The following is a 19706-nucleotide window of genomic DNA, read 5'->3' on the forward strand; positions in this document are numbered from 1 at the left end:
CAGAATGTATTAGTTGGTGTGCAAATAAAATAGCCCTAGAGTGATAGGCGTTCATACAAAGCATGGGAAAAAAACCTCCCAGTGAGGGAAAAAAATGCCTCGACAGTCCTAAGTGTGAATAGTTACGATGCACCTCTTGAATATGGTTTTTACTTGTAAACTAGTTTTAAAAAAGTATTTCTTTTGGTCATAGTTTTTTGTAATTCTCTTAAAGACCAATAAAGTTGAGAAAAACAAGGTGAGACTCACGTTTGCATTTTAACGGAGAACGTTGAAAAGGAAGTTTTGGGCCTTAAATGAAATAAGTATTTTTAAAACAAGAAGTTGGAAAGGAAGTAGTGAGGCAATGAAAGGGTCCGTTTTCAAACTATTGAAAAATTTGTGCCTTTTTCCTTGTTCTCTATTCTCTATGGCATGTTTAACATGCCAAAAAATTTGTAAATTTTCAATTGCTCAAATTTTTTGACCTATTAAGAATAGGCAGAAAGCGAACAACAACGCAGTGGTCGAGGAGTGCAGACGCAATCGTCAAGCCGCCAAGTGTGCTCAAAAAGTTTTTCTCAACTTAGCTGGGTGAATATTCAGATTATAATTATTAGATTAAAAACTGAGTTAGAAATTCAAAGAAATACCGCAAAATTCTATTGGTACTTCTGAGTATGTCGTACCCATTTCGAAAAAGGACTTAATAACCCGAATCTTTCAAAATGCTCATTGCCGAGCTTGTCGCTGGATGCCTTGCCTCTCCAGAACATGATTCAACCAGCGTGCTGGTTGAACGAGCAGGGTAGCTACAGCTACAGCTGCGCGCGACGCTAGGGGACTACTTCATTGATTTAATTCTAAATTTATTCAAGGAAGCGTGTATCACGCAACCCATTCGCCTGCATGGCTTAGAGCAGTGACTGCTGTTGTTGGCCGCCTGCGTTCGAGCCCTGCAATCATATCCCTTTTACAAATGGACTTCAGACGAGATGAAGAGGTAAATACCTTAAGTGTGGAGATGGGACTATTGAATAAGTTGAAGAACCTACCAGTATGTAAGCAGTATGAAGTTTTGACCTACATACAGTATGAAGTTTGACCGACGAGGAAAAGTTCCGGCACGCTGATGGATGCAAATTTGCATGTAAACTTTGTGAGGTGTGGAGCTGCTGCCATGACGCTGGCGGAGGAGAACGGGCGCTTGCAGGCGGAGGAGGACATGCAGAAGGTGCTCTGGAGCCCTGCTCTCATCCAACAGCGCGTGGCTGAGCTCGGCGCCTCCATCACCCACGACTTCGCAGAGTCTCTGCCCCTCGTCGTCATTGGGGTTCTCTCTCTCTCTCTCTCTCTCTCTCTCTCTCTCTCTCTGCGCGCGCGTGTGCACACTATATACTGTCATCTTGATTCCTTGCTAACAACTTCCAGGTTGCAACCGGAGCATTCATGTTCGTAGCTGATCTTGTTCGGGCGATTTCTCTGCCCATTAATGTCGAGTTTATACGAATTCAATCATACGGAAACAGGACAGAAAGCAGCGGGGTAGCTGTCATTTCTGACGAGCTCAAGCTGGACATCAGAGGCAAGCACATTCTTGTGGTATGGCAGTTTGGCTTTCTTTCCTTCAGAAATTCATGCACGCATGGGGAACAATTAGGTCATGGACATCTATGACCTGGTAGAGGACTCCTCACATAACCATAAACAATCGTGCCGAGGCATTTGACAGAGTTGTAGGATGGCTCAAGGCTTTAGCATCACATTATATTCTAGATCAGTCATGAGCTAAGAATTCATGTTTAATTATAAATCATGCTCTGCCAATACATCCATCTAAATGTAGAGTCAATTAGCTGGACGCGAAAGACTTAAGGCTTTTAGTAGTTGGTGGTTTACTTCAGAAGAGTCCCACTCTTGCTCTGTGGTAGTTGCATTGCAAGCAACACTTCACATCGCAGTCCATACGCTTTCCATGCTGTCCTTAGAAAGTTTATAGAGTTGTCTTGTCGTGAGCCTCGTATGTGTCACATGCACCACCGTATCTTCAACAACATGCTAGCAAACACATTGAAGCAATCACACACCACCCTGTTCAATAAGCTTCTTTTATCTCTCTCACAGCTTTCTTTCATGGTTATTGAATGCCTTTATGTGAGCTAAGGTGCATTTATATATCAGCAAGACAGGGTGAACAATCAAAAACATGGTTAAATTGCAATTACTCTTGCCTTGAAACTGTTGTTGTAATTTCAAACCTTTTTTGCTCAATTAGATGCAGGCAGCACTTACAAATGTGGAAGGGCATCTTGGCAATGGTTATTGAGCTTGAGCTTTGTTATTTCTTTTGTAATCTCAATCATATTTTTCCTTCAACTTGAAACGCGTTGGCAGCTTTTGGGAGTCAGCTTTTGGAACCATATGCTTTTAGAACTTGAAGCTTTTCATGTAACTGCTTTTAGAGGCCAAGGGCCTTTAAATATGATCCATGGGCTCTCAGTCTGGCAGTCTACCTATAGGAGATGCATAGTAGAGTCATTGGAGTCGTACTTTGATGAAGTAATATAAAGAAATACCACGTTGATGAAGTAATATAAAGAAATACCATGGTATTTAGTCAATACTATGCATGATGGAGCTGATGGTTATATTGTCTTGTGGGTGACTACTATGGGTCTGTACCTTGCACTTTCCTTTAAGGGTGAATTTGGGCTTATCCTGGAATCATCTAGGTATATATAAAGAAATACCAAAAGGGGCGCCAAGGTTTGGGGCCAATGCTCTCTTGGAGTGGAATTCCGCCACTCCGTGTCTCGTGTGTCGTGCATCTCTTGCAGTTCAGTGCTTAAAGTTGTTGAGTCTGATCTTTTCCGTTGGCACGTGGTGCCTGTCCCGTTACAGTGGTATCAGAGCTTCAGGCATGTGCGTTTCTGAAAGCATACAAGTCTTACCAAAGAGCAGACAAAGCAAGATGGCCCTTCCAAGTTTTACAGGGAATTTTACTAAAGAATCTTCGTGTCTCAACCCCGGACTTATTAGCCACTCCCACCCTTAGTCCATTGCGCATCAGACGCGCTCCTGTCTTCATCGCTGTCTTACAGACATAAGACATTTTTTTTCTCAGAAGGAGTGCTACCAAGCCGCACACTCTAAGGACTCGGAAAGCTTTCAAGAAAATTTTGGGCCGAAGTTATATGCCTTCAGACATCTTCCTTCGGAGTGCAGCTTCTGCCAGAGTGAAGTATCTTGAAATGCTTGCCACAGAAATCCTAGCAGATTACAACTTGAAATTTAGCAACATCTCTCAACAGGGGTCTCTTCTCGAGCTATATCTTGGGGCTACCATCACCGTCACAAGAACACTGTCTATCGAGGCCTATTTCGACTATTCAAGAGCTTATGGACTGCGATCGGCTACAACCCTATGGAAGAAATCTAACCTTTATTTTGGTGCAGGTTTCAGGACGGTAGCCCTGTCGACTTTCAAGCTCGATTGATGTCGAGAATGCTTTTTCACTTTTATTTAAGAGTTTTCTGAAGTTTTTGGAATTTGTTTGAAATGGATGGTATTTGTTTTAAACCTGACTTGGTGCCGATTTGGATTGTATGACTCTGGTTTTAATACTTGTTTCAAAGCTTGGTGATTTACTCCCGAGTGAGAAATTTTGTTTTGGTATTGTCTGAACCTCGGAACAATGCAGATGGGATGTCTGGGGAGCGTTTTGTTGTATGCTGGAAAACCTTTGAACGACGCAGATGGGATGTTTGGGGAGCATTTGGTTGTATGCTTGAAACCTCCAAGCCACGCAGGGTGCGGTCTGGGTAGCGTTTGGTTGTATCAGTTCTTTAAGCTCATGGCCCGGACCTTTTTAGGTTATTTGCGGGGGAAGTGAAGAGATAGTTGTTGAGTAGCTTCATACTGCAGACCGTTTGTCTTGGGGGAGTGCTTAGCGGCGGCGTTCGTTGTGTCTTGTAACATGTATATGTGAGCATTTGTGTTGCATTGTGATGTGCCAACCACTGGGTATATTCCTAATTGGATGAGATTGCCCTGGAATGTAATATTAGGGCATCAAGACACTCGTTAAGATCAACGCGGTCTGGGTGTGAAGCGAATTTTGCTACGCCAGAATATGAAGAGCTCTGATCTGGAATGAGAAAACTAATTGTCCCTCGGAATGACGCTCGGAAACTTTTAAACTAACTTGAGTTGTTTTGTAGATATGTTGTAATTGCGGACGATTACTCTCTTTCAAGAAGGGGGGATGTCACAAAGTGCTGACGTGTCAAGTCACTCAAGACCTGAGCCTACCTACAGATCTCGGTCGAGGGGCCTAAATCCTAAGAAGAAGCACCTGAAGAAGTTTTACCAACTTACAGAACCTCGTGAGTGGGACAATTTATTAAAAGAGTTCCTACCAACTTATGAGACTACGTCCGATTGGACGCAGTTGATAAAGGACTAGTGTAAAATATGATGATGTGGCAGCTGTACGGACGCCTGCGAATCACGTTCCAAGCTGTTGACGTGGCAGGTGTACTGAACTTCGCGTTTTACGGTGATGACGTGGCAGTTGTACAAATTCTCAGAAACGTAGTCAACTTTTGGAAGTTAGCTTTTGGAACCAGATGCTTTTAGAACTTGAAGCTTTTCATGTAATTGCTTTTAGAGGCCAAGGGCCTTTAGATATGACCCATGGGCTCTCGCTCCCGCAGTCTACCCGCGGGAGATATAGAGCAGAGCCATGTGAGTTGTACTTTGATGAAGCAATATAAAGAAATATTGAAAGGGGTGCCAGGGTGTCACAAACTGTTGACGTGTCAAAGCCCTGAAGAATGGAGCCAACTTGCAGATGCCGGCTGAGGGGCCTAAACCCTAAGAAGAACAAGTAACAAAAGAAGAAGTCCTACCAACTTATGGGGACCCCGTCCGATGGGACCCCAAGTGACATAAAGGATTAAAACAAAGCAACACCCACACACAAAGTCTTGCGCATGAACTGATGATGTGGCAGATTTTCGACAATTGCGCTGACATGATGACGTGGCAAGCTGTGTGGATTTCCGCGTTTTGTGCTGATTGCTGATGTGGCAGTTGTACGGAATTCCGTGATTTACGCTGACAGCTTTTTTGGCATTGCTTTTGGACCACAAGCTTTTGAGTTTGAAGGCTTTTCATGTAAACTGCTTTTCATTGGCCAAGGGGCCTTTAAATATGTGCTAAGGGCTCATTCTCTGGCATGCTTCCTGGAGAAGGTGCAGAGTCTGGAGTTCCGGCTTGTACTAAGTTGATGCAATATAAAGAAATACCGAAAGGGGCGCCAAGGTTTAAGGCCAATACTCTCTGGGGTGGAATTCCGCCACTCCGCGTCTCTCTCTCTCTCTCTCTCTCTCTCTCAGTTCAGTTGCTATTGAAGTACTAAATGTCTGTTCAGTCTGTTCTTTTCTTTTGGCACGTGGTGCTCGACTTGTGACAGTGGTATCAGAGCATCAGGCGTGTGCTTTTCTGAAAGCATACCGGCCTACCAAAGAGCAGACAGAGCAAGATCGCACTTCGAAAGTTCATTGGAAATTTTGGCTTCGTGCTCAAACCCCGGACTCACTAGCCACTCCACCCTTACTACATCGCGCATCGGGCGCGCTCTCGTCTTCACCGCTCATGTCTTACAAGGCATAAGCCATGAAGATCACTTGCAAGAGAAGGTTTCAAGATTTGTTTCAAGTCACCGTTTTTCTCAAAAGCAGTGCCATGCAGATGTTGATGTCTACAGCTACCAAGCCGCACACTCCAATGACTTGGCAAGCTTTCAAGAAAATTTTTGCCCGAAGTTATATGGTTTCTGACATCTTCCTTCGGAGTGCAACTTCTGGCAGAGTGGGGTATCCTGAAATGCTTGCCATGGAAACCCTAGCAGATTATAACTTGAAATTTCTTGACATCTCTTAGTAGATGTCTCTTCACGAGTAGACCTTGAAGGTCCAGTGTGATTGCTATCTTGGGACTACCATCGCCGCCAAAGAAACACTGTTTGTCCAAGAGTTGATGGACCATGCTGTGCTCGGCTACGACCCTATGGAATGAACCTAACCCTAATTTTTTTGGTGCAAGTTTCAGGATGGAAAGTCAGTTGACATTTCGAGCTCAACTGATGTCGAGATTGCTTTTTAAGTTTGAAATCTGTTTGAGAACTTGTTTGGTGATCCTGTTTGGAATTTGTGTGAAATGGATGGTATTTATTTTGAACTTGTCTTGGTGCCGATTTGAATTGTTTGACTTTGGTTGTAATACTGGTTTGAATGATTGGTGATTGTACTTTCGGGTGGAGTAGTGAGAAATGATGTTTGAGAATGCTTATTCATACTCATGGCCCGGACCCCGGACCCTTGTGGTTATTTGTGGGGGGAGTATTGAATGATTGAAAAGTGTTGTTTTTACTCATGGCCCGGACCCTTGTGGTTATTTATAGGGGGAATATTGTTGTTGTGACTCCCGGCCCAGACTTGGATGGTTATGCGGGAGGAGTATTAAGAAGTCTGAGCAATAGTTACTCTCAACACCTGCAAACGATGCATGCTGCGGTTTGGGGGCCGTTTGGTTGTAAAAGGCCCCTATATCTCCCGGCCCGGACTTTTTTAGGTTATGCGGGAGCAATGATGAGGGAGTCGTTGAATATATCCCGGCCCGGACCTGGGAGGAGTGTTTATCGGCGGCTTTATGTTTCTATGTCTTGTAACATGCATATGTGAGCATTTGTGCTGCATTGTGATGTGCCAACCACTGATTATTCCTAATTGGATGAGATTGCCTGGGTATGTAATATTAGTGCATCAAGACACTTGTGGAAGATCAATGCGGTTTCGGTGTGATGGTTTTTTTTCTTCGCCGAAATATCAAGAGTTTCGATTTGGACGAAAGGAGAAGCCAACTCCTTGATCAAAAGAGCCGAAAGGAGAAGCTAACTCCTTAACAAAAAGAGCAAACTGATTGTCCCTCGGAATGTCCCTCGGAATGACCTTCGGAAATTTTTGAGCTAACTTGAGTTGTTTTGCAGATATGCTGTAATTGCGGACGATTACTCTCTTTCAAGAAGGGGAGATGTCACAAATTGCTGACGTGTCAAAACCTTGAAGAATGGAGCCAACTTGCAGATGCCGCCGAGGGGCCTAAACCCTAAGAAGAACAAGTAACAGAAGAAGAAGTCCTACCAACTTCTGGGGACCCCGTTCGATGGGGCCCCGAGTGACATAAAGGACTAAAACAAAGCGGGACCTACACACAAAGTCTTGTGCATGAACTGATGATGTGGTAGATTTTTGAAAATTGCACTGACATGATGACGTGGTAGGTTGTACGGATTTCCGCGTTTTGTGCTGACTGTTGACGTGGCAGTTGTACGGAATTCCGCGCTTTACGCTGGCAGCTTTTTGGCATTGCTTTTGGACCAGAAGCTTTTGAGTTTGAGAGCTTTTCATGTAAACTGCTTTTCATAGGCCAAGGGCCTTTAAATATGTGCTAAGGGCTCATTCTCTGGCATGCTTCTTGGAGAAGGTGCAGAGTCTCGAGTTCCGGCTTGTATTGAGTTGATGCAATATAAAGAAATACCGAAAGGGGCGCCAAGGTTTGGGGCCAATGCTCTCTGGGGTGGAATTCCGCCACTCTCTCTCTCTCTCTCTCTCTCTCTCTCTCTCTCTTTGTCTCAGTTTAGTTGTTATTGAAGTGCTAAAAGTCTGTTCAGTCTGTTCTTTTCTATTGGCACGTGGTGCCCGACTTGTGACACAGGGTTTGGGGCCAATGCTCTCTTGGGGTGGAACTCCGCCACTCCGCGTCTCGTGTGTTGTGTATCTCTTTTAGTTCAATGTTATTTGAAGTGCTTGAAGTTGTTGTTCTTTTCCGCTGGCAGGTGGTGCCTGTCCCATTACATCAGCCCTTGTAGCTGCAGATTTCAGCCGTGAAGATGACGTCGCCGCTGATTTCCATGGCTGCCCTAAGTGTACTCAATAGGCGAGTTGCATCGCAAAGAAGTGCATACAAAGATTGTTTCCATCGTGACAAGTTGCTGTTTTTCAGCCCATAGTCGTCGTAGACGGGGCTGATTTACGAGAAGGAACCCAAGAACACATCAGGATTGGAAGAGAAGGTTCTTAGCATAGAGATCTCTTTCGAGGAGTTGCTTTTCAAGAACCGAGTTGCGTTTTGAGTTGTGAGACCTCACATGTAACGTTTTTCACTTTGAATGTTTGTTTGCAGGAGCACTTCCTCTTTTGTAGGAGTAGAGGAATGCATGAGCCTATATAGGAAAAATGTGCTCTGAGCAACTAGAGCCCGATCAGTTCTAAGGTTTCGTACCCTAAGTTTGGGAGTAGATCCACAGATCTAATAGTGGTAGACTCTGGAGCTGGGATAGGGAGTTGAGATTTCCAAGGACCCAAAATCTGCCAGCAAAAAGCACCAGCGCAATTTGTGGAAATCCATACAGGCTGCCACGTCAGCACTTTTAGCGCAAAAGCAAGGGAGTCCGTACAGCCGTACAATTTGCATGCGTGTGTGTGTCCAGATAGAACTGCCACGTGATCAATTTTTGATACTTACCATATATGCAAAGGGGAGAGAGAGATGCACGAGAGCAAATCATCACGCTATATGAGACAAAGGAGAATGCAAGCTTTCGATTAAAGCTGTGATCACCTGCACCTACTACTCACACACACATTATACTCACTTATGAGCTTCAAATTAGCCCTCTCCATTTTGGGCATGTGTGTTGGCTTGCAGGTTGCTCTCCTACTCAGAGTTACCTAGAACGCGAAATGGGAACGGCGACGGGCCTCTTTGCGGAACGGGGAATAGGAAGGGGTCTGGAACGGGAACGGCGCGGAACAGGAGGCTAAAAAACACTCAAATAATGCTATTTTTAGCGTTATGTGTTTGAATACAAGTAGTACTAGAGTCCTTTGACTCTAATACCCACAAAAAACATGATTCGAAGACCATTCAATGTCACAAAGTGATGACGTGGCTATTGACAGCAGAAACCCTAATTTTTGCTAGAAACCCTAAAATCCCTATAAACCCTAATTTTTGCAAGAAACCCTAATTTTCGGAAATCACGGAGGTGGATTTTTTTTAAATTTTAAAAATTTATAATAAATTTAATGAGCGACGCAAATCCTAGCTTTTTGCTACGCAAGGATTTTGGATGAGAGAAAGAGAGTTGAATTGCTTTATTTTAACTCTCATGAGAGAGAGAGAGAATTTGCTTTTGCTTTCAAGCTTTTGGGGCTTTGCTTTTGGGCATCCCTTGTAACCTTTAAATTAGTGGTGAGGGCCTCACTTCTCAGAGCATTTGGACGCAAAGTCTGAGAGTGAAACCCTAACCGCTCTTGTACTTTGACATTGATTAATACATAAAGAAATACCGAAAGGGGCGCCAGTCTTTGGGGCCAATATCTCTAGGCACGGAACTCCGCCGGGCCAGTGTAAATCTATTGTGATCTGTGAATTGTTTTGAAGTGGTTATTTGGTGCTGTCGCGATTGATTCTTGACTTGGAGTGTTGAAGTCTGTTACAGTGGTATCAGAGCACGGCCGATTTCTCTTTTACGGAAAATCCGATCCCCAATTTTTTTCCGTGGCACCTATGGCTTCACGCAAGGATCAATCGACTCCCTCTGCATCTTGAGATGTGGGCAGGGATCACAACGAAGATTATGACAGAGAGTATGGCCCGCCTCGGCCTACTCAGGTGGAGCAAAGAGAGATGAAGCATCGTCACTTGATCGACGATGCAACAAAGATGATGCTCAGTTTTGCGAAGGATCCGAAATTGGCAAAATATATGAGCGAGACTTCTTTTCAGGAAGTGCATGAGCAGTGGTAGAAAACCACTACACCACCACTGAAACCCGCTCTCAAGAAACTTTCTGATCACAAACAGTATTCAGAGAAGGAATTACAAGAGGTGGTTGATGCACGGATTGCTCAGCTTTTTGACGCGCAAAAGAAAGCCAAAAAGCACGGCAAAAAGCAGAAGAAAAGCACCGACTTCCCGGGATATTTGGGTCGTCAGTCGACATTTGACAAGGCAAAGAAACAGAAGAAGTGTGTTCGATTGAAGGAGTACCCAACTCTTCTTCGTCTTCTTCTTCTTCTGACAGTATTTCTAGCTCTTTAGATTCGAGCGAAGAAGACAAAAAAGGTAAAAAGAGAAGCAAGAAACAAAGCTTCAGAAAGGGCAAGAAAAAAGCAAAGAAGACTAAATCTCGCCCAGAGACTGACAGTTCTACTGAGGACTCGTCTACAGACAGCTTAGATTCTGATGAGGGAAACTTTTATGCGAACAAGAAGAATTTTTACAAAGCCAACCAGTATGACTTTCTCGAAGATAAAAAGCAAGAAAGTCCGAGAGTTTAAGGAAGGTAGCCACTCGATCAAGTTTGATACTTTTTCAGGATACTCAGATGCTTCGAAGGCTTTGTCTTTTATACAGCAGTTTGACATTGCTTTCGCGGGAGGACGCTATGCAGAGCACTCCAAGATTCAGAGAGCTACCTCTTACCTTAAGGGGAATGCTCGTACTTGGTGGTCCACGCTTCTTTTAAACAAGACTGCGCCAGTTAAATGACTGAAATTTAAAAAGCTTTTTATTTCTTCTTGGTTGACGCAAGAATATGAACGAGATATACGAGCTGCTTGGAACCATCTTCGGATGACAAACAAAGATTCAATCAATGCTTATTGTGAAAGATTCTGGAGCTCTTTTCTACCCGCCTCTTCATTCAAGAAGATCTCGTTCATAGAACAGATTGAGCGGTTCACCTTGGGTCTACCTACAGAGATGCGAGATCACTGCTTGGAACAGAAGTCAGCTTCTATTCAGGAGTTGATGAGTCATGAGAAGCGGGGCTTTGCCATTCACTCTGGCAGTCTGACCTACCCCACAGATGAGGCCATGACACAACGAGCCGAACAGACCTCTGGGAATGAAAGTAGAAAGAAAACGAGCAACCCAGAGAAAAAGGATGCATGACCCAAGCTTACTCCTGAGGAGAGAGCTCGCTTCATCAGAGAGGGGAAGTGCTTTGGATGCGGGGAACATGGACTAAAAAGGCACAGAAAGAACAGAATGATAAAGACGGCGACATGCCTAATAGTTCGAGAGCAGTTGAGCAGAAAAGGCAGATAGAAAAGCAGAACTGGTACAACATGGCGTGGGACCTGCACCGAATCTAATGAATGAAAGTACAAACTTTGCCGCTTATGGGGCAAAGTGAAGGATCAGGAAGCTCTTTTGAAGGAGCCAAGGCCAACATCTTTTCACTTGGAATTGGCGGCTCGATTTGGAATTATGCCCGACAGACAAACGCCACAAGCGGAGGTAGTTTGACTCGCACCCAGATGGGATGTTGCCATTACACCGAGCATTGGCAAACTTCGTTTGCAATGACAGGGGTGTTCAGGGCACGCGAGTGACGTTCTACTTAAGATCCCTTGGTACCACAAGAACTACCCCGTGGTTGACTACCGGGCCGAGAAAGCGACTTTGATAAATGAAGGGCTTAGAGATTGTACTTGATGAACTTCAATTTCTTACTCATTCTTTTGGGAGAGAACTGAACGATGGATAAAGGTTGAATATGTTTTGACTTGATCAAAAGAACGCTAAGATTTTTCTCCACACTCATGCCGATTGTTTTTCAGAGGGCCTGAAGATCAGACCATTGACCTGATACCTGGAAGCACGCCACTGAACCGGCCACCTTACGGTGTGAGCCGAGTACAGAATGAAAAGATTATGAACCCAGTGAAGAGTGGATATCATCAGATTCGAATTGCGCCGGGAGACGTCTACAAGCCAGCCTTTCGGACGACTTTTGGGTTATTTGAGTTTTTAGTGATGCCTTTTGGCTTAACCAATGCTCCTGCGACATTTAACCGGATGATGGACAGGATTTTTCAAGAGTACAGGCTATTTGTTGGCACTTTCTTTGATGATATCATTGTTTTCTTCAAGAATGAAGCAGAACACAGAGATCATATGCTCCAGAGATACATTTTTTTTTGGGACACTTTGTCTCAGCAATAGGAGTGCAAATGGATCCGGCCAGACACTATCCGTGATTGGCCCGATTTGAAGAATGTCCATGAAGTTGAAAGCTTCTTGGGACTGTGTTCGTACTACAGACGGTTCATTCGAAAGTTTGCAAAGGTTGCTTCCCCTTTGCATATCTTGATACAGAAAGGAGTCCCTTTCTCGTGGGGATCCACAGAGGTGACTGGCTTTCAGACATTGGAAGAGAAATTGACTATAGGACCATATTTGACTTTGCCGGACTAGCAGAAGTCATTTGAAGTATTTTGTGACGCTTGTGGTCGTAGTCTGGGTGCGGTCTTGATGCAAGAAGGCCTTGTCATTGCTTACGAGAGCCGATTGTTCTCTAGGCCGGAGATGACAACACATATTTATGAGAAAGAGCTTTTGGTGATTATCCATGCTCTTACTCAGTGGCGGCATTACCTACTCGGAGTGGATTTTATTGTCTTTACAGACCATCAGAGTTTGCGCTACTTCTTGTCACAGAATCAGTTTTCGGAAAAGCAGATGCGGTGGGCGAACATCTTGTCACAGTTTCACCTCCAGATTGTCCATGTGCAGGGATAGACGAATGTGGTGGTAGATGCTTTGTCTTGGAAGCTGTTGGTTCTGGCTTTTTTTTCCGCGATACATCATAGGAGCTTTGAGGATATGGTCAATCAGTATGCCACAGATACAGATTTTGCAGATATTTTCACACGGATACGGGATGGGGAGACAATAGCTGGATACTCCCTTCGGGAAGGCTATTTTGATGAAAAAGACTATGTTGTGCGTTACACAGCCGTTGCGGGAAAAGGTTATGACTGAATGCCACTGTCCACCTTTTACGGGTGACCGCGGCATTGCTACCACCATGAAGGGGTAGAGAGATACTTCTCTTAGCCGAGACTCAAAAAGGATGTGGAAGAGTTTGTGCGCAATATGCCAGAAGGTCAAGTTAAACAGGCATAAGGCACCGGAATTGGTATAGCCTTTACCCATACCCACCCGCCTCTGGGAAAATATTGAAATGGATTTCATTTTTGATCTCCCGAGAACACAGAATGATCACGATGATTTTCCGATTACATGGCACGTCTGAGACGATTGTCTCCGACAGAGACCCCAGATTTATGAGTTTGTTTTGGAAGGCAATTTGGGAGAACATTGGCACGCGGTTGTAGTTCTCGCCATCGTTCCACTTGCAGACTGACGGGCAATCTGAGATTGCCAATTCAGTGGTTTTAGATTTATTGAAGTCTTGTATCTCGGATCAGAAGACTCAATGGGAAAAGAACTTACCTTTGGTGGAATTTGCCTAGAATAACAAGATACACTCTTCGACGGGGAAGACGCCATTTGAGATTGTTGAAAGTGCTGCGAAAATTCCATCCTTCTTGAGCACGAAAGATTAGATATTTGAAGCGGACGAATATTCGCAAGATTTGGATACGGCTTTTGCCAAGGTTCGCGAGACTTTGCAGAAGTCTCAAGAACGACAGAAAAAGGCAGCGGATCGCCATTGTCGTGACTTGAAATTGAAGGAGGATGATTGGGTGCTCTTACGTTTTGAGAAGGCACGCCTAAGAAAGAAAAAGGGAAAGGAGAGGCTTTTTTCAAAGCTTAGTATGCGATACTACGGACCTTTCCAGATCACTGAAAAGAAAAATGACGTCTCCTTCCGATTGAAACTGCCAGATACTTGGAGGATCACAATGCATTGCATGTGAGTCTCTTGAAACCTGTTAAGGGTGACGTGCCTGATGAGGGGAGCCTGATGAGCAACCCGAAGTGGAAGAGAATGAGAAGACCCTTGTTTTGAACAGATTTTGGCACATAAGGATATGAAGAAAGGTAAAGTCCGAAGGCGGTTCTTGGTTAAGTTCAAGAACTTTCCTGCATTTGATGCGAAGTGGATGGAGGAGGAGGACCTAGCAGATACTCCTCAGATTGTGAAACTTTACCTCGATGCTTTTGGTTTAGCATAGTCTATTCCAAACAGAACCCAGAATTCAACTTGGCCGGAGATCTGGTGCAGTATGATGCACAAGAGGGGAGTTACTCCGCTCCTTTGTCAACAGATGCCTTGATTTTGATACTAAAGTCACTGATGTCTCTTTGAGCTTCAGGGATACTTATCCCTTAGAGCTGATAGTATTCTGCTGGATGACTTTATAAAATGGAATTTCTGATAATGATACTGAGTTGTTCTTGACTTCTTTTGAGTGCAGAAACTGATAGACGAAATGACTGCAACATTTCGGTCTTATTGATCTCGAATAGACATGGTTGCAATAGGGGTTAGTCAATCGGACATCGATGAGGTCCCGATTAGACCTAGATGTGATTGCTAGCTACATTGCCGATAAATCATGGTCTAAGATGCGACTGAATGTTGATTGTCATGTGATGTTTTGTGATGTCTAGTGATGTCCTGTGATGTCGTGTGATGTGACTGTCGATTTGGTACATGTGCTAGATGTGTCCCTAGTACGTAGGTACTAACAATCAGTGTCTGCTAAGATGGTTTATGGCTTTTGTTGGTTTTGCAGGCGTGGTCGATTACAATGCTTTTAAGAGGGGGGTATGTCACAAAGTGATGACGTAGCTATCGACAACAGAAACCCTAATTTCTGCCAGAAACCCTAATTTCCGAAAATCGCGGAGGTGGATTTTTTTTTTTTAATAATAAAATGAGCGACGCAAATCCTAGCTTTTTGCTATGCAAGGATTTTGGATGAGAGAAAGAGAGTTGAATTGCTTTATTTTAACTCTCATTGAAAGAGAGAGAGAATTTGCTTTTGCTTTCAAGCTTTTGGGGCTCTGCTTTTGGGCATCCCTTGTAACCTTTAAATTAGTGGTGAGGGCCTCACTTCTCAGAGCATCTGGACGCAGAGTCTGAGAGTGAAACCCTAACCGCTCTTGTACTTTGACATTGATTAATACATAAAGAAATACCGAAAGGGGCGCCAGTCTTTGGGGCCAATATCTCTAGGCATGGGACTCCGCCGGGCCAGTGTAAATCTATTGTGATCTGTGAATTGTTTTGAAGTGGTTATTTGGTGCTGTCGCGATTGATTCTTGACTTGGAGTGTCCAAGTCTGTTACATTCAACCTTATTATGACTTGATTGGGATGTGCGGTGCCCAGAGTACATAGTACATGCACAACATTGAACAATTGTCAATAATATATGTAATTATAGATTAGAGCTCTCAAATAATTGCAAGAGTAGAAGTCAAAGATAACACTTTTCGCTTAATTCTGGCTAACAAGGCCCACCAAGGCGCTACAAAAAAACCAAAGGTGACATATACCATAATGAGAGTCGAGACTACAAGGGGGCTAAACCAGTGACCACAATACCAAAAGATTGAAGGTGACAAATACCATAAAGATGCTAGTAGCTACAAATGTCAAAGAGGGCAAGGCTCAAGCAGCCATACAATAAGGTAAGGATAATGAAAGTCCTAAAGTCGCAACTCTCGAGCCTCAAGACTCAAGACTCAAGACTCAAGAGCCACTAGCTTGAGAGGCCTCCCAATTCGTAGCAGCTGGCTGTAAATCATGCACATCCTCCCATTCCTCATCATCGAGCTCTAGGCCTTGCTCGATCTCAGCCACACGAATGAAGTACCTGATGTTGGTGGATGTGTATCTCCACCTACCTGAGGAGCCTCTTTCTCCATCTCTTGCTGTGTAAAAGGATCTGTCTGTTTGTCTGTACTCTTGCAAAGCATTTCCAAATTTGCGCTGACAAAGACAAGATCATTAGCCTTCTCCACTCCAAGTCTATTCCTCTTCTTGGAAGCAATGTGGCTAAAGGTACTCCACAATTGCTCCAAGCATGAGATACTAATTGATTGGCTGAGAATACGGATCGCCAATCTCTGAAGCTCAGGGCCATCATAGCCATAGTCCTCCCACCATAGCACTGAACCTATCTTCCTGCGATCAATCTGAGCAACTGGACTTCCAAATGACCCCCGCATCTCTCTGTACTGTCTCAACTGATCTCTGACAATGCGTCGCCCATCTCTGTCTAGAACCATCTTGTTTAAGATCTCAGTAAATTGGTTCATGACTTCTCTATGTGTCTCTTGCCCTGCACCTTGGAACTCCGAATCCACCATGTACGCTGCCCCGTGTAAAGGAGAGACATATGAATTCCACCTCGAGCTGCAAAGCGCATGGATCTCCTCATATCGCTCTACTTTCGGCTCAAGCTGTGCAAGTTGCTCAATCATGCAGTCCATTGCCTCATAAATCTTGCCAATGCAAGGATCCATGCCATCCAAAACTTGAAGCAAATGAACCACCTGTTTTACATGTGCGTCTAGACGCTTGAGCTCCTTCCAGAACTCAAGATCTTTTGCCTTATCCTTGCACAAAATCCTTGCAACTCTCTTTGCATAGAGGGAGGTGGTGAACTCATCACTGATGAAGACTTGTCGGACCGCATTTTGACATTCAGACAGCCTGTGCACAAGAAGAAAAATGAATGCGAAGCTGGTGTCTGAATACTTTAGAAGCACTTTGCCGCCCGACCTCTTGAGGTACCACTCCGAACCAAGTTGTGATTGTTGATGAAAGTGACAATCTTCACTGCATCAGCAATGATTGGAGCGATCCAGTCTAGCTTGTCTAGCTTGCCGATGTCTTTTAGAAGGTTGTTCAAGCAGTGTGCCATGCAAAAGCACACTGTCACATAAGGATAGTGGCCTTCTATAATAGCTGCTGCTTCCCTGTTTGATGCCTCCCCATCTGTGACAAAGGCCACCACGTGTTGCTCATCGATTGATTCTATGGCTGCTGTCCACTTTGCAGAGAGGACATCGGCGGACTTTCCACTCTCGGTGGCATCATGAGAGTGCACAAAGTACATCTCTCCACTCGAGTATGCGACGAGACCATGGATAGATCTCTTCCTTGTATCGCTTCACCCCTCGGCAATGAAGGAAATGCCATGTTTTGCCCAAAGATGCTGAATATTGTGTATTGCTTGCTCCACGATAGCCTTCTCTCGATCGAGCAAAGTGGTTCGGAGAGCCTCTGAAGATGGTGGCACATAGCCGGTGCCATACTCTGCTATCCGTTGCACCATGACTTTCCAATACTCCGACCTATTTCGATCAAACATAGAAGAGGTTAGTATCAAAAAGGCGGAAACGACGATAACGGAAGAAATGAGAGAGAAGATTGATAAATCATAAAACATACCTCGCCGTGACAAATGGGATATGGTCGTGATAGAAGAATCGGGCCACGGCAGCATCCACCTCTTCCTTCTTCTTTGGGTCCCAAGAGGTGGCAAGGGTCCTTTGGCGATGAATCGGACCCGATGAAGATCCACTGACACCTAAACCGGGTAGAGAGGAAGAAGGGAAAATGAGGGTCTTTGGGTCGATACCTTTGCGTGCGGGCTTGGCTTTATGGTTGAATTACTGATCCTTTTCCTCGAGCTCCTTCCTCTTCTCGATGGTTACGTTGGTGCAAAATTTCACCTCATGTCCCGGCACAGGAAGAAAGTGTGCCCTCACTGTCATGCCCCCCTTTCCGCGTGTAAGAGCATAGCTTGCATGCCCAAGCACGAGAACCTCCCGTCACCGACAAGATGCCCTTCGAGGTCATTTCATCCCACCACGACCATTCCTTCGCCTTTTGAGTGTGTTGCTCGCATGGATGGAGGGGGTTGTACGAGAAGAAGAGGCCATGGATTATCCGTGAAAGAGAGAGAGCTTGATCTTTGAGGGTTTGAGAGAGAGAGAGAGAGAGAGAGAGAGAGAGCTTGAGAGAGGGCTTGTGTCACAAAGTGATGACGTGGTTGCCTGAGAGCAGAAACCCTAAACCCTAATTTTTGTCAAACCCTAATTTTGGAAACCCTAACCCTAAAACCTACAAACCCTAATTTCTGCCAAAAACCCTAAATGCTGAAACCCTAATTTCTGGCAGCAGTGACATGTGGCATTTTTAAAAAAATTGCACTGTTTTGCTGACGTGGCAGGTCCGTACGGACAGTCCCGTGATTTGCGCTGACTGGATTTACGGCAGTTTTTTGGCTTGCTTTTTATCTATGCAAATTGAAGGAGAGAGAGAGAGTGAGAACTCTTTTTTGCTTTATTTTAATAAGGGGAAATTACCAAAATACCCCTCTAATTTGAGGAAATTCCCAAAATACCCCTCAAATTTCAAAAATTCCCAAAATGCCCCCGATATTTTGTCATAAATTCCCAAAATGCCCTTCAAATTTTCCAAAATTCCCAAAATACCCCTTGTTGTGAGACTAAATTTCTCGAAAAATAAATTTTTTTGTAGGTCTTCACAAGAAGAGTGATCTTGTCTATCGTACAAGATGCTAAAACTACAATTTGAGTTGTTTACGTAGGCTTTGGAGATGAATTGCTTCATTATTTTTAGACATAATTGCCTTTTTTGCGATGGTAACTGGTGACAAATTACATGCTAAGCACTCAAAAACGGATCTCAATTGTCAAAAACGAATGAAGATTAGAAAATCTTGAACATTCCAACCAAAATAGATACAAGGGTATTTTGGGAATTTTTGAAATTTGAGGGGTATTTTGGGAATTTCCTCAAATTAGAGGGGTATTTTGGTAATTTTCCCTTTTAATAAAGCATAAGAGAGAGAAAGAAAGAGCCTCTGCTTTATTTTTAGGCTTTTGATTTTAAGCTTTTGGGGCTCTGCTTTTGGCAACCCTTGTAAACATTAACTATGTGGTTTGGGCTCCCACTATGTAGAGCATCTGGACACAGAGTCTGAGAGTGAGACACGATCCACTCTTGTACTTTAAACACTGATTAATACAAAAAGAAATACCAAAAGGGGCACCAGTCTTTGGGGCCAATGTCTCTAGGCACGGAACTCCGCCGGGCAAGTGTAAATCTATTGTAAATTGTGAACTGTTTTGAAGTGGTTATTTGGTGCTGTCGTGATTGATTCTTGATTTGGAGTGTCCAAGTCTGTTACAGTGGTATCAGAGCACGGCCGATTTCTCTTCTACGGGAAATTCGATCCCAATTTTTTTTCCGCAGCACCTATGGCTTCACGCAAGAATCAGTCGACTCCCTCTGCATCCGGAGATGCGGGAAGGGATCACAACGAAGATTCCTGCAAGGAGTATGGCCCGCAGCGGCCTACTCAGGCGGAGCAACGAGAGATGAAGCGTCGTCAATTGATCGGCGATGCAACAAAGATGATGCTCAATTTTGCGAAGGACCCAAAATTGACAAAATATATGAGGGAGACTTCTTTTCAGGAAGTGCATGAGTAGTGGCAGAAAACCACAACACCACCCCCGAAACCCGCTCTCAAGAAACCTTTTGCTCACAAGAAATATTCAGAGAAGGAATTAGAAGAGGTGGTTGATGCACGCGTTGCTCAGCTTTTTGATGCGCAGAACAAAGCTAAAAAGCACGGCAAAAAGCAGAAGAAAGGCACTGACTTCCCGGGATATTTGGGTCGTCAGTCGACATTTGATAAGGCAAAGAAACAGAAGAAGCGTGTTCAATTTGAAGGAGTATCCAATTCTTCTTCTTCTGATAGTTCTTCTAGCTCTTCAGATTCGAACGAAGAAGATAGAAAAGGTAAAAAGAGAAGCAAGAAACAACGCTTCGGAAAGGGCAAGAAGAAGGC

At 44.2% G+C, this 19706-nt stretch overlaps 1 protein-coding gene across 1 annotated transcript in view; it reads left to right on the forward strand.

Moving 5' to 3' along the window:
- Positions 1–1086: 1086 nt before the first annotated feature.
- Positions 1087–19706, forward strand: part of HGPT (Hypoxanthine-guanine phosphoribosyltransferase) — a 68323-nt gene continuing 49703 nt past the window's right edge. Inside the window, exons 1-2 of the mRNA XM_086526138.1 lie at positions 1087–1312; positions 1411–1581. Coding sequence (XP_086382264.1) covers positions 1112–1312; positions 1411–1581 — 372 coding nt within the window. The 5' untranslated portion in view covers positions 1087–1111. The remainder of the gene's footprint in view (positions 1313–1410; positions 1582–19706) is intronic.

The sequence above is a fragment of the Adiantum capillus-veneris genome, chromosome 12 (assembly GCF_014529385.1).
Source record: "Adiantum capillus-veneris isolate H3 chromosome 12, ASM1452938v2, whole genome shotgun sequence".
NCBI lineage: Eukaryota > Viridiplantae > Streptophyta > Polypodiopsida > Polypodiales > Pteridaceae > Adiantum > Adiantum capillus-veneris.